Source organism: Pristiophorus japonicus, chromosome 10, assembly GCF_044704955.1.
Source record: "Pristiophorus japonicus isolate sPriJap1 chromosome 10, sPriJap1.hap1, whole genome shotgun sequence".
Taxonomy (NCBI): domain Eukaryota; kingdom Metazoa; phylum Chordata; class Chondrichthyes; family Pristiophoridae; genus Pristiophorus; species Pristiophorus japonicus.
The window spans coordinates 41,974,314-41,989,351 of NC_091986.1; the positions used below are offsets into that span (position 1 = coordinate 41,974,314).

Below are 15,038 nucleotides of genomic sequence, written 5' to 3' on the forward strand. Positions count from 1 at the left end.
GCGGTGGAGTATAAGAGAAGGAAGTCTTGCAGCAATTATATAGGGCTTTGGTGAGACCACACCTGAAGTACTCTGAACAGTTTTGATCTCCTCACCTAAGGAAGGATATAAGTGGGTGTAACGAAAGTTCATTAGACTGATTCCTGGGATGAGCAGGTTCTCTTACAAGGGGAGATTGAGTAGAATGGGTCTATATTCCCTCGAGTTTAGAAGAATGAGAGGTGATCTCATTGAAACATATAAAATTCTTACAGGGCTTGACAGAGTAGATGTTGAGAGGCTGTTTCCCCTGGCTGGAGAATCTAGAACCAGGGGTCACAGTCTCAAAATAAGGGGACGACCATTTAGGACTGAGATGAGAAGAAATTTCTTCACTCAGAGGGTTGTCAATCTTTGGAATTCTCTACCCCAGAGGGCTGTGGAGGCTCAGTCGTTGAATATATTGAAGACTGAAAGAGATAGATTTTTGGACTCTAGGGGAATCAAGAGATATTGAGATGGGGCAGGAAAGTGGAGTTGAGGTAGAAGATCAGCCATGATCTTATGGAATGGCTCGAGGGGCCGAGTGGCCTATTCCCGCTCCTATTTCTTATGTTTATTGAAGGAGTTATGAATGGAGCTGAACACTGTGGAATCATCAGTGAACAGCTCCATTCCTTTACTTCGAGAGAAGTAAAAAGTCATTGATGTTTTGGCTCGTGCTTAAACCTTCCAAGATTCTCCGCGGAAACAGGGGGAGAAAAAGTGTAGAAATGAAAAAGAAACTTGAAGTAAATATTAATGATTTTAAACCAGCAACGGTTAAATTGTGTATTGCTATCCTTAAATTGCCTTTAATGATCTCATTCTTGTACATCATTGCCGAGGACGATTTCTGGGTGCAGTTTAAATAAATATAATTTTATTTTTAATAGTACTAGTAATGAATATTTTTTTGAAGCTGGAGAAATTGCCACACCAAACAAGGTTTGGGAATGTTATGGCGTTTTATTTTAAAATACTGCAGTTTTTGGAAAACCAGATGTGCTGTGGAATAGATGGCAACCAAAATAATTTTTCAGGTGTTTTTGGTTCTTGGTCTAGAATCCCAGAGGAGAATGCCTTTTGTATGACATGATTTTTACCATGGTCTTTCCTCACAAGCAAGGTCCATTGGCGCAAAACCTTCAGCATTTCCATTTCGATTTAATATTACTTACATTTCTTACTTGGGGCCCAGAAATTTCCAGACCTCGCCCCAAATAAAGATTGACATCCTCGTTTTCAAATCCCTCCATGGCCTCCTCACCCACTCCCTATCTCTGTAACCATCTCCAGTCTTACAACTCTCCGAGATCTCTGCACATCTCCAATTCTGGCATATTGTACATCCCCCCATTTCCATCACTCCACCATTGACAGCTGTAATTTCAGCTGCCTGAGTTGTAAGCTCTGCAAACCCCTTCCTAAACCTCTCTCTCCTACTTTAAGAAACTCCTTAAAATCTACCTCTGTCCCAATATCTCCTTATGTGGCTCGATGTCTAATTTTGATGGATAATGCTCCCATGAAGTACTTTGGGATGTGTTTACTGTGTTAGAGGCACTATAATAATGCAAGTTGTTGCTTGTTATGCATATTTTTATTTTCGTGCCTCACTTTTGTTTTCACAGGTGGATGGAAGTGATCAGAAGTGCCACAAGCTCTGCTACTCGCACTCGCCTTTTAAGCCGCAAGGAGTCTCACGCCTACTGATCACAAGGGGAAGAAGCCCCATTTAATCACACCCAGCTTCAATTATCGCAAGGCATTTTGGCTTGTTTTTTTTTAAAAAGAAATCCGCTCAACATTTTTGAGGTTACTGAATACCTAAACCATCAAGTCTTTAAAATAAGCAATGCCACTATAGTAATTGAATCTATTTTAGAAATACAAAAAAAAACAAAATGTGCATGTTTTACACCCCCTTCCCTTACATGAACCACCGTTCATTCCAAGATGGGGCAAAATCAACCTATGTTCTGTCCCTGCCCAGAGTTAAAATGCGTTTGTACATGATACATATTTAAAAATCGCACAATCAACACTTGAACAAATGTTTGAAAGAATGGGTATCTAATCCAATCCGGGGATTTCAATGTACTTCTCTTGCTCACTCAATCTCCTGAAACCCGAATGCAAGCATAGACTGTATTTGGCAAATTAATCACTGGTATGCATTTTAAAGGATTCAGCTATACTGTAGACACAGCACTGGTGTTTTGAGCTGATTATGTGATCCGCAATTCGTTAGACCAATACATTTAGGTACTGATTAATACAGACTTGACAATCATGCTGTTGGTTGGATTGAGTTTATCTTAGTTCTACCATTGATTTAAAGAATCTTCCAACATTACAAAAGCCCAGGGTGTATGTACAAGATCCTGATCTAAGGCTACTGAATTGCCCCATGCAGACCCACTTTGAATATTAAAATATTCATTTTTTTTTATACACTGTGAAAATTGCTGCCATATTGTTAAGTAGCTGTGCTCCGGTTCGAATCTGATTATTGCAAATTGAGATGTCCCTTGCCAAAAGAGGCTGTTTGCAATGGCTCACTTCTTGTTAGGCTCTTGCTGGCTTCTATTGAGGGGGAAAAAAAAAGGTTGAACTGATCTATTTCCATATCCCCGATATTCCTCTACATTCCATGCTACTCCGTAACATCAAATGCGTTCGAATCTGAAGTTTCTTCTGTGCTGCTCACAGCAGCAAACATTTTGAACTGATCTTGCCAGAAGGGAAGTAAGTCACAGCAAGAGATTAAATTAAATTGTTTGAGGATTGCAGTACTGGATTGCTAAACAAGAAACATTTGGTTCCGTTTAAATACCAGCTTGTTTCCAAGAACATTCTGTTTTATAAAAAAAAATCCCTCAGTTGCTTGGTTCCTTATTAACTCTTTCAGTACTGATTTTTTCAGGATTTATTTTTAAATTACATGTCAAAAAAGTAACCCAGTTTAATCTAGAACAGCAGTGGGATGTAACAGGTTATTCTCGAGTGTGCAGTGTTACCAGCATGCAGTGAAATGTCAACGATAGCCGCGCATTGGTTCCACTCTGTGCTCGGGCCCCGCCCTACAACAAGCTGACTGATGTATTGCCAATGGTGCAGCTTTTTAAAAGGATCTTTTATCTTCAATTCTTGGCACCAGAACAGACACGACTTGTATTTTATGTGCTAGTAGCCTAGTTCCAGCCTCGGAGTTGAAACGTGAATTGGAATATAGCAAGCCTGGAGTGCTGAGATGGACTGTATGGATCCATTCAGCATCGTTGGCTTACTTATTTCCTGATGTCACAAGTTATTTATCCCATTATGATCATTCAATGTATATACTATACAACATTAATTTTAAACATGGTGGAGATTATAAACTGAGTGACCTGATACACCTTGGATCCGAGATTGTTAAATATCCCAATGTGTATAATCCCATTATTTTGTATTCCTCCCCGACACCCCCCCCCCCACCCCCACCCTAGCCCACGTAGAGTACATCTGTTAACCGAGGCATTCTACCCAGTTTTATAAGATTTTGATACACTGGGAATGTTCTGCTACCCCTGAGCAAGTTAATAAGGTAGAGTCTGACGTTCCATGCAGCCCACTCTACTGATGGAACTCAGGTTCCCTCTTGTAGCCGGCTGTAGATCTTGTCCCAATGTCACTTCTATGGTATGATTAGGGCCCGCAAGGGTGATTCAACGTGCCTGACCCATAGCCTCGCCACTCGAGGGCCTTTCCAAGCTAATTATAAAAGTAAACTTTGGCTTCAAAAGTCACCATTTTGTCTCCAGCAGGAGATAATGGCCCTGAAATTCTGGTCGGATGCTTCCTTCGGACGAATGCCTCCGACCCGAGAATTTTTAACGAATTTACCTGGTGGTCCCGGATGCGCCTGTGATTCCGGTGGGGAGACCTTCTCTTCCCGCGCTTCGGAGCGCGATCTCATCTTTGACATTCGGACGCAGTCACGTGTGACTGCACAACCAATCAGGTACAGTATTCTCATTAATAGTGATGAGAACTCCGTATCCACGAGTTCTCATTGCTATTAATGAGAAAAAAAAAACTAAACACAACATAAAAAATAAAAAACACCTCACATATTTGACATTAATTGAAATTAAAGTTCATTAAATGTTTTAGAAAAAAAAAATTTTTTTTAAGTTTTAATTAGGGTTCTTAACATAAAAAATGTTACATTTTATTTTTAGTATGTTTTATGTTTTAAAACTCTTTAGCTGGTAAAAGTAGGCTATGTGCCTGCTTTTATCAAGCGCAAGAGTTTGAAGGACATTCACTGAGCAAATAGCGCAATCTTGCCCATGTGACTGTCCTTCTCCCGGGGATGTGGAGGATCTGTCAAGGCAGAACTTGACAGATCGGAAAAGCCGTTTTCCACGCATACGCATTGCGTGCTGAAAACCCGCTTTTGCGATGCCTCCCTAGATCTGTACGCATGTGGGTGAGGCCATGATTTCAGGGCCAATAAATCCTTTCTGGGTCCATTACCTTAGTCTGAGTAAGGTTTTGGAGCCTTTTTCTAAGGATTCATACCAGTCATCAGCTAGCACGGGTTCTCCGAGGCCTTTTTGAGGTGTAAAGGGTAAAATTCCTGGGGTAACTCAGGTACTCACTCCCCAACCTGACATGCTTCTTTGATGTGGAGGAGGAGTGACAGATTCATCCCCCCTCCCATATGGAAAATAGCTGTATAGTGAAAAATGGAACAGAATCCTGGCAGAACCAAGATTTCACCCCAAAATCCAGGTGTGGAGAATGATCCACCCACTGTGTCCATGTCTGATCCAGGCTGAAATGCAAAGGCTCCTACTTTGAATCGTCATAACTCCATTTGTCAAAAGCTGCCTTGTGTGAAAGAAAATTAAAATATCCAACCTTGTGAAAGCCAGTTCTGAATAAAGAGTTTGAAATGTTGGAGCCAAAATGATTTAAGAAAAAACATGGAAGAGGTACTTCAAAGACTCCGTATGGGGTGGAGTTGCACTGGGTGATATTAGCATACAAAAACATAAATGAGCAAATAAAGAAATTTCAGATAATTGCATCAGCACGTTTACATGTTCAGATCGCATAGTGCAATGCCACCCTGTTAATGTCTCAAAACTTTTGCAAGAAAACAGTTCCTATTTTATATCTGATTATAATGTTGAACTTGTCTTTTTTTTTTAGACATAAACCATTTCAATAAACACTACCTTGGCACTCATTGTTGTATTATCTGATATTTCTGCTGTAATGGATATCATTTAAAAAAAAATCTCATTTATTGCTAGTTTCCTATGATACGTACAGTGTCAGCTGTAGCTTAGTGGGTAGCACCCCTGCCTCTGAGTCAGACGGTTGTAGCAGGGATTTAAGCAATACATCTAGGCTAACATTCCAGTGCGCAGTGCTGCACTGTCGGAGGTGCTGTTTTTCAGATGAGACATTAAACCGAGGACCTGTCTTCCCTCTCAGGTGGACAAAAAAGATCCCATGGCACTATTTCTAAGAAGAGCAGGGGAGTTATCCCTGATGTCCTGGCCAATATTTTATCCTCAATCAACATAACAAAAAACAGATGATCTGGTCAAATGACCAGGGAACATTGGCTGTAAAGCGTTTTGGGATGTCCTGAGGTCATGAAATGCGCTGTATAAAATTCAAGTCTTTTTCTATTCATTTTGTTAAGTTGCACTCGGTTATTTTATATTATGAATGTTGACTTGGGAAGCTCTATGCGGTATTGCTCTAAGGGCAATTCAGAGTGCGTGATGCTGAGATACTGGGCTTCCTAATCCAACTTGTTCTTAGCAAGCTTCATAATGAGAGAGCTATCATTGCCCCCTCCTCACACTGGGTAATCTAACTGTAACATAGAAACATAGAAAATAGGTGCAGGAGCAGGCCATTCAGCCCTTCTAGCCTGCACCGCCATTCAATGAGTTCATGGCTGAACTCAATACCCCCTTCCTGCTTTCTCGCCATAACCCTTGATCCCCCGAGTAGTAAGGACTTCATCTAACTCTCTTTTGAATATATTTAGTGAATTGGCCTCAACTACTTTCTGTGGTAGAGAATTCCACAGGTTCACCACTCTCTGCGTGAACAAGTTTCTCCTCATCTCGGTCCTAAATGGCTTACCCCTTATCCTCAGACTGTGACCCCTGGTTCTGGACTTCCCAACATTGGGAACATTCTTCCTGCATCTAACCTGTCTAAACCCGTCAGAATTTTAAACGTTTCCATGAGGTCCCCTCTCATTCTTCTGAACTCCAGTGAATACAAGCCCAGTTGATCCAGTCTTTCTTGATAGGTCAGTCCCACCATCCCGGGAATCAGTCTGGTGAATCTTCGCTGCACTCCCTCAATAGCAAGAATGTCCTTCCTCAAGTTAGGAGACCAAAACTGTACACAATACTCCAGGTGTGGCCTCACCAAGGCCCTGTACAACTGTAGCAACACCTCCCTGCCCCTGTACTCAAATCCCCTCGCTATGAAGACCAACATGTCATTTGCTTTCTTAACCGCCTGCTGTACCTGCATGCCAACCTTCAATGACTGATGTACCATGACACCCAGGTCTCGTTGCACCTTCCCTTTTCCTAATCTGTCACCATTCAGATAATAGTCTGTCTCTCTGTTTTTACCACCAAAGTGGATAACCTCACATTTATCCACATTATACTTCATCTGCCATGCATTTGCCCACTCACCTAACCTATCCAAGTCACTCTGCAGCCTAATAGCATCCTCCTCGCAGCTCACACTGCCACCCAACTTAGTGTCATCCGCAAATTTGGAGATACTGCATTTAATCCCCTCGTCTAAATCATTAATGTACAATGTAAACAGCTGGGGCCCCAGCACAGAACCTTGCGGCACCCCACTAGTCACTGCCTGCCATTCTGAAAAGTACCCGTTTACTCCTATTCTTTGCTTCCTGTCTGACAACCAGTTCTCAATCCACGTCAGCACACTACCCCCAATCCCATGTGCTTTAACTTTGCACATTAATCTCTTGTGTGGGACCTTGTCGAAAGCCTTCTGAAAGTCCAAATATACCACATCAACTGGTTCTCCTTTGTCCACTTTACTGGAAACATCCTCAAAAAATTCCAGAAGATTTGTCAAGCATAATTTCCCTTTCACAAATCCATGCTGACTTGGACCTATCATGTCACCATTTTCCAAATGCGCTGCTATGACATCCTTAATAATTGATTCCAACATTTTACCCACTACTGAGGTCAGGCTGACCGGTCTATAATTCCGTTTTCTCTCTCCCTCCTTTTTTAAAAAGTGAGGTTACATTGGCTACCCTCCACTCGATAGGAACTGATCCAGAGTCAATAATAACTCCATATAGCTTTGGCCGTTGCAGTCATGAGGTATATCGGTGCTTTTGAGGAATGATGTATCAGGCTATGCATTTCCTGAATGCACTGTGCTGTTCAGGCAGAGCTTGCCTCGTCTTGAGAAAGCCCAGTACGAAGAAGCACAGAGATCACATTTCTGTAGTTTAACAACAACTTGAATTTATATAGCGCCTTAAGTAAAACTTCCCAAGGCATTTCACAGGAGCGTTATCAAACTAAATTTGACACTAAGCAACATGAGGAGATATTAGGACAGATGACCAAAAGCTTGGTCAAAGCAGTAGGTTTTAAGGAGCGTCTTACAGGCGAGGCAGAGTTAAGGGAAGGAATTCCTGAACTTAGGGCTTTGGTGGCTGGAGCAATTAGAAAAGGAGATACTCAGATGGTTCAGTAGGTTTACATTAGCCACCAAAAGCTTAGTCAAAGAGGTAGGTTTTAAGGAGGATCATAAAGGAGGTAAATATGTTTAGAGCAGTAATTCCAGAGCTCAGAGCCTAGATGAGTGGTGAGTATTCCATTACACTCCTGACTTGAACCTTGTAAGATAGTGGATAGGCTTTCTGGCATCAAAGTGATTACCCCTCCCCAAGATTGGGGAGGGTGGTGGGAACTCAGTGCTGGTGGTGCCATTGAAGGGAAAGGATGATGGCTGGGCTCTATTACCATTGTGCGTTTGCCATCTGGCACTGGTGTGGTATGAATGTTACCTGCAACTTGTCAGCCCAAACTTGGCTGTCATCCAGGTCCTGCTGTCATTGTCAGGAGTTATGAATAGAGCTAAACACTGTGGAATTGTCATGTGGAGTTATTAATTAACCAGTTCTATCACTCTGTGAGAAGGGAAATAATAGCTCTGTCAACCCACGCCTGAGCGTATATTAAAATCTTCATCCTTTTATTCAAAGGACTGACTGGATTGCTCTACAGGGAGCTTCCAGACCTACATATCCGCGATCGCTGTACTCCTCCAATTCTGGCCTCTTGCCCATCCTCAATTTTCATCACTCCAGCATTGGTAGCCGTGTCTTCAGCTGCCTAGGCCCCAATCTCGAATTCCCTCCCTAAACCTCTGTCTCTCTTCTCCTTAAAACCTACCTCTTTGCCCAAGCTTTTTGGTTACCTGTCCTATTATCTCATGTGGCTCAGTGTCGAATTTTGTTTGACAATCGCTCCCGTGCAGCACCTTGGGGCATTTTACTATGTTAAAGGTGCTATATAATGCAAGTTGTTGCTAAGCTGGAGAGATCAGTGCTCAAGCAGCTTCTAAAGCCAGGGCTTCATCTTAATGCCAGTCTTTGGACTACTTGAATGTTTTTGAAAAGAACTTAGTAAATTAACATTTTCTCCCTTTCCATGATCAGGGGGATGCTCATCGTATGCTTGCAGTCACCTTGGATTTAAAAAAAAATGTAAAAACCAAAGTGAAAGACTTGTGGAAAAATCTACAACCCACATCATCAAGAGTGAGAGAAACGCTCTGGTTAGGCCACAACTGGAGTATTGGGTCCCGTTCTGGTCACCACACTTTAGGAAGGCTGCGAAGGTCCTTGAGAGGGTGCAGAGGAGATTCACCAGAATGGTTCCAAGGTTAGGTTGGAGAAGCTGGGGTTGTTCTACTTGGAGCAAAGGAGGTTGAGGGGGAGATTTGATAGAGGTGTACAAGATTATGACAGGTAAACAAAGAAAAGCTGTTCCCATTAGCATAAGGTCTAGGGGACACAGATTTAAGGTTTTGGGCAAGAGATAGAGGGGGGCTGTGAGGAAGAACTTTTTTACGCAGTGAGTGGTAATGGAAGTGGAGACGATCAATGATTTCAAAAGGAAATTGGATAGGCACTTGAGGGAAATAAACTTGCAGGGATACGGGGATAGAGCAGGGCAATGGGACTGACTGGATTGCTCTACAGGGAGCCGGCATGGACTCGATGGACTGAATGGCCTCATTCTGTGCTGTAATGACTTTATGAAATAAGGTAAATGAGGAAACAATAGGACCCCATGCTGTGATTCCTCTCACTTTAAAAAAAAACTTGCTTTTACAGAGAATTATGGTTGTATTTTGCATCAGATTTTACGTTTTATTTAAAATCACTTAGAAGCTTACAAGGAATTTCAATACATTGTTTAATGACAGAAGCAAGGATTATATACAAGACTATAAACTGTCAGCAATGTTACATAAAATGAAATTTACACTTTTAATTAGCATCTCTAATAAGTATCCCGTCATTATTAAACATCTTAAAGGACCAGATTTACTGCTATACTCGCTCTTTACACACAATTATAAAAATATTGTCTTTTTAATTGACTCACTCCGTACATTATACCTGTGTTTAAGAACATTTCCTGATGATCCTACTACTTTATTGCCATTTTATGCACAAAATACAATAATTACAGTTTCCTTTGATTGTAAAGAAATTGTAGTTAGCTGGAGAGAATAGGTACAAAACCGCAACATACGTACCATGTTTAAAATACTAAAAGGAAATCCTTTCAAAAGTGCAGCCAGATACACACAAACTAAATAAGGATATAGAGAAGTGGACAGTGCAGCTCAACACCACAGTGAAGGGGAATGAGTCATGGCACTATTGTTATGGAAACAGTGAGAGCTTGAAGCTTATAATTTAGCAGACAGTGGCTAATGTCACCTGCCTCCTTTCAACTGACCAATTTATATAGTGCAAACAAATAGGGAAATATTCACCATCAAAAAATATATAACTAACAATGGAATGCCAACGGTATATTCAGGTTACTGACAGATTTTCTGTTTAACGAGCTGTACAAAAATGGATCTATAACTAGTACCTCTGTTACGTACTGTTCTGTAAGTAGGATTTCACAACGTAGCCAACAGTGCACTGTTACTGCTCATAAAAGTGCATTTCTTCATTAATCCAGACACAAAATCCACTGATTTGGAAACATTTCTAAGTAGCGTATATATGCTCTAACATCAGGTAATTTGTCCAGTCAACAGAAGTATCAGCTTCAAGTCTATGAGACGATGCGCTGCCAATTAAAAAAAAAATCAGCTGCAGGATGCTTAACATGGGGATGGGTGCGCAGTGAAATTGCTTCGAGGTAATCTCAAGAGGAAGCAGGAACAAGTCGGTGGTGGTCCCTCAGCAAGACTCACCGAAGTGAATTGTAGCTGGAAACAAAACATACCCAACCCTGTTGGAATGCAATCTTATAGGTTCTCAAATGGACTATTCATTTAGTTGGTTAAAACATTTTAAAGTTACATTTCTAAACCATGGATAAAATGTACTACTGTATTTCATTTGACATGTTAGAATTGGGCTGGAAGTGTGAAAATTTAAGGTGCTGAATCAACAGAAATAACCTCACACACACTTTTGTACTTCAAAGGTGACTTCACCGATATTTATATTGGCACAACTTTAAATTAAAAGCTGAATTTCAGTTGAATTTGTAACTACCAGAGATCAATTAATGCTGCACGAGCTGTTGACTGGCAGTCTCAGAGCGGCACTGCAGGTCACGGCCCTTTCTTCAGATACACTAAACACCTTGGAAAGGCTATTTTGTCACCGTCGCTTGTTTTACAACATAAACCCTTCGGTAGGCCACCTGAACCCAAGGGCCTTAGGTTCTGATGCATGTTTAGAAAGTTTCAAGCATGTGACATGGTTAAAAGGGGTTATTCACAGAAATACAAAGATTGCACTTTTGAAACTGCCAAAAAATGTTGTAAATGCCGTCAATTTAAAGACTAAACGAAATTTTCATTTTACGCTGGAATTCCTAATTTACAAGCCACCCGTTAACAAGAATTAGGATCAGGAATAGGCCGTACAGTCCCTCGAGCCTGCTCTGCCATTCAAAAGATCATGGCTGAACTTCAACCTCAACTCCACCTTCCCGTACTATCCTCATACCCCTTGATTCCAGAAATCTATCGATCTCTGTCTTGAATATACTCAATGATTCAGCATCCACAGTCCTTTGGGGTAGAAAATGCCAAAGATTCACAACCCTCTGAGTGAAGAAATTCCTCCTCATCTCAGTCCGAAATGGCCAACCCCTTATCCTGAGACTATACCCTCGAGTTCTAGACTCTCCAGCCAGGGAAAACAGCCTCTCAGCATCTACCCTGTCAATCCCGCTCAGAATATTGTAATTTCAATGAGATAAACCATCATTCTTTTAAACTCCAGAGAGTATAGGCCAAATCTACACAATCTCTCCTCATAGGACAACCCTCTCATTCCAGGAATCAATCCAGTACTAACCATTATTCCTTAAATTGATTTTATACTCCACATAACAATGAGTAAATTAGGCAACCAAAACAAACCAAATGCATGCTTTCAGCCTTGAGATGCTTTTCATCCACACCATCACACAAGCTCTCCATTCCAACGTCCCACAAGTTGCCCCTTAGATGTCTCAACACAAGGTTCAAACGAAACGACATGCTTCCCACACGGAACGAGTATAAATGACTCATCATTGGTTTCGAAAATAAAGGACTGGTTTTCTTTCTTTTGAATAAATTGACTGTTGAAAACAGGCATCAGTGGTAAGATTCAGAGGTGATGGTTCCAACTGTTCCAGGCAACTCCACCAGCACTGTATAGGACTGCATTTTACAAATCTCTAAAGAAGTGAAGGCTGAGGGCTATAAAGATTATGAAGGGATTGGAAAGGGTAGATGTTGCCACATGTGGGGGGGGGGGGGGTCCAAAAACTCAGGTCCATAAATAAAAGATAGTCACTAATAAATCCAATAGGGAATTCAGGAGAAACTTCTTTACCCAGAGGGTGATTAGAATGTGGAACTCGTTACCACAGGGAGTAGTCGAGAACAGCATTTAAGGGAAAGCTAGATAAACACATGAGGGAGAAGGGGCTGGAAGGATTTACAGACAGTGTTAGTTGAAGAGGGGTGGGAGGACACTCATGTGCAGCATAAACCAGTTGGGCTGAATGGCCAGTTCCTGTGCTGTACATTCTATGTACAAAGTAGTAAATTAACAGGAGTTGTAGGAGCCTTATAGTGGTGACTACAAAAGCAGCAGTCACCCACACCAGGCCCTTAAGGCAGATCTGCATTGTGATTCTGCTGTACACACCGAGTACCACTATATAGCTCAGATATGACTAGAAACAGTGAGTGGGGGAATCCTAGCTCATGGACCATGTCGAACCAACTGTTCCAGGTTCAACTGGAAGTTGGGAGAGTAGTATCTGGGTGAATGTTTCTATCTGTATTTAACCGTGCACTTAGCAGACAGAACACTAAAGAATCTGGGGACTCTGGTGAGGCACTAGTACCAAGTGACCTGCACTTGAAAGGACAGTAATGTTCTGTGGCACTTTTTCTGGATTAAGCCATTCTAAAGGATAAATGTGACTCTTACAAGTTGGGAACCAGATTGTATTCAGCCATTTTCTTCCTTGATAAATTTGCTCTTTGAACGTCAAGGACAGGGAATGAAAGTGACAAGGAGTATGGCAGATCGCCCCATTGCTTGGCAGTGCAACAAACAAGCTGCTTTGCTTTCTGAGCTTCTCTCTAGGAAAGTTCACTCAACAGGACAGATGACAAATATTTCAGAATCCGAAGGCAGCCAATGCAGGGCACATTCCTTAACCTTGCAAACTGTGGCCACGATCTCATTTACAAGATACAGCATCCCCGTAAGCCGAGTGTTCATCGTTCGAGCCAACCTAACCGGCTCGGCAGAAAACTGACAGGATCTCGGGGGGGGGGGGGGGGGGGGGGCCCACACTGCTTTAACACCCCATCCTGTTTTTACTCACCACTGAAGTCAGTCGAGTGTAATATCGGGCAGGGTATTAAAACCAGCGATCCACCTGAACCCATGGGATTCTCGCCCCGGCGCTTAGGTTACAATGACCCGCTTTATCTCTGTGCAGGGTCGAAGACCTGCAGCTACAGATCAAACTGTACCTTCAAAGAGGTAATCCCAGCACTAGGGCTCAATATACTGACCGAACCCAGACCTATCTGGCCTGGGTTCCTTCCTTCACACTGGAGCTATAATCTGGGGAATCAGTTCATCAGGGAGGGTACTTTTCTTGTTCTAGATCAAGCCTAAAACTATGCTTCTGCACTGACGAGTCGCCAAGTATAAAAACCTTTTCGGGTTAAGGGGATTCTTCTTCTGTGACAGCTCTTGAATGATCTATTCTTTTTGGCATACACAAAGTGTAATTTGGCCACTTTGTTGGACATTGTTGTGCTCCTGGAGTCTCCCTTAAAACCACTAAATTTGCCGCTGTGCATCAGCTGTTACCGTCTGTAACTGGGTCTGAAATATCTGAAGCCAGGTGCTGGCACACTCTCCAAAACAGAAGAGAAACTAGCTTTCTGATGCAGAAAATAATCATTCGAGCCTACATGCCTAAAAATTGATAGTTAGGTTTTTGCAGAGGTCACCTTGTAGCAGCTCAAAACTCGACAGATGCAGAAACACGTATCCGAAGGGGCTGTGGGGCACGATGCATGCAAAGGCCATATGATCCAGACAAAATGTTTCTTAAAGGGACAGACATCATTCTGGTTGCACAGCTTACCTTATCTACGAGGAGTGTAACAGGAGAAATAGTGTGACAACCAGTTATTTCTAGTTTTGTTTGGATTACCACGGAAAGCAAGCTAATGGGTAAAGAAATCTTTGTGCTTTGCCGTTCTGAATTTTTCCAGCGCCATGTAACCGTAACTATGATGGTGGCCTTCAGCCTTTAACGTCAACTAAGATGCCAGATTTCAAACAAGATACTTAATTTGGACCAAGGCTGAAAACAGGACATACCGAGGGGAAGCAATATTAAGGTAGATGACTTTGAGGTTTTCCAAGTTGGGTAATAATTATCCAAAAATGGCAAGACCCTGGAAATAATTAAAAAACAAAAGTCACCTGAACATTAACCGAACTTTACAGCTAAATAAGCAAGGCAATATTTAGTTATGGCCCTTTCAGAGATTCACCCACAAGACATTATCTACATAAGCATTCGGTTGCTGATGCAATTTGTACAGTTATCCCCCTAATGCACTCTCAAGATTTTTATCTTCAGTAAAAATGACTCTATATACAAATATACACAGAACCAGCAACAACCTCTCCATCTCCCAGAAAATAAAACCAATCAACTTGTAGCAGATACCTGAGGTGCTGCAGAGGTTTCGGTTTCCATATCCCAGTCCTAAATATACAATTTGGGATTTAAAACAAAACCAAAAAAAAAAATCAGTAGGCATTTCTCCCTACTTGAAAATGTGCACTATGATAGAAATTAATAAAAACTAATTGCTTTAAGCAGCACAAACTGACGGTTCCTCTGAGAGACTTCATCTTTTGATGTCGCATGCCCAGGGGGAACCCTTGCAAGATTGTGGAACATGATCACCGAAAGAGCACCTCCTCAATGTAGGTTACAAGTACTTGCAAGGACCGAACATTAGCCTTCAGTTGGAAGAAGTACCTGCCCCACTTAACGAATATCTGAAATAAGAAATATAAGAGTTACATTTTTTTCTTTACAAGAGGAAATATTAATAACAAGAACCTTCTTTCAACGTATTCGGTAAGGAAAGTAAATTATAATAGGTCTCTT

General features: G+C 41.7%; 2 protein-coding genes across 3 annotated transcripts in view; one reads left to right on the forward strand and one right to left on the reverse strand.

The window, feature by feature from the left end:
- The window catches only part of farp1 (FERM, RhoGEF (ARHGEF) and pleckstrin domain protein 1 (chondrocyte-derived)), a 478,172-nt gene extending 472,909 nt beyond the window's left edge, over positions 1 to 5,263 (forward strand). For both annotated transcript variants that reach the window (XM_070891767.1, XM_070891768.1), the window contains one exon: positions 1,653 to 5,263. In XM_070891767.1, coding sequence (XP_070747868.1) covers positions 1,653 to 1,734 — 82 coding nt within the window. In that variant the 3' untranslated portion in view covers positions 1,735 to 5,263. The remainder of the gene's footprint in view (positions 1 to 1,652) is intronic.
- Positions 5,264 to 9,472: 4,209 nt separating this feature from the next.
- Positions 9,473 to 15,038, reverse strand: part of LOC139274971 (serine/threonine-protein kinase 24-like) — a 36,926-nt gene continuing 31,360 nt past the window's right edge. The window contains exon 10 of the mRNA XM_070891769.1: positions 9,473 to 14,926. Within this exon, the coding sequence (XP_070747870.1) occupies positions 14,890 to 14,926 (37 nt within the window). The 3' untranslated portion in view covers positions 9,473 to 14,889. The remainder of the gene's footprint in view (positions 14,927 to 15,038) is intronic.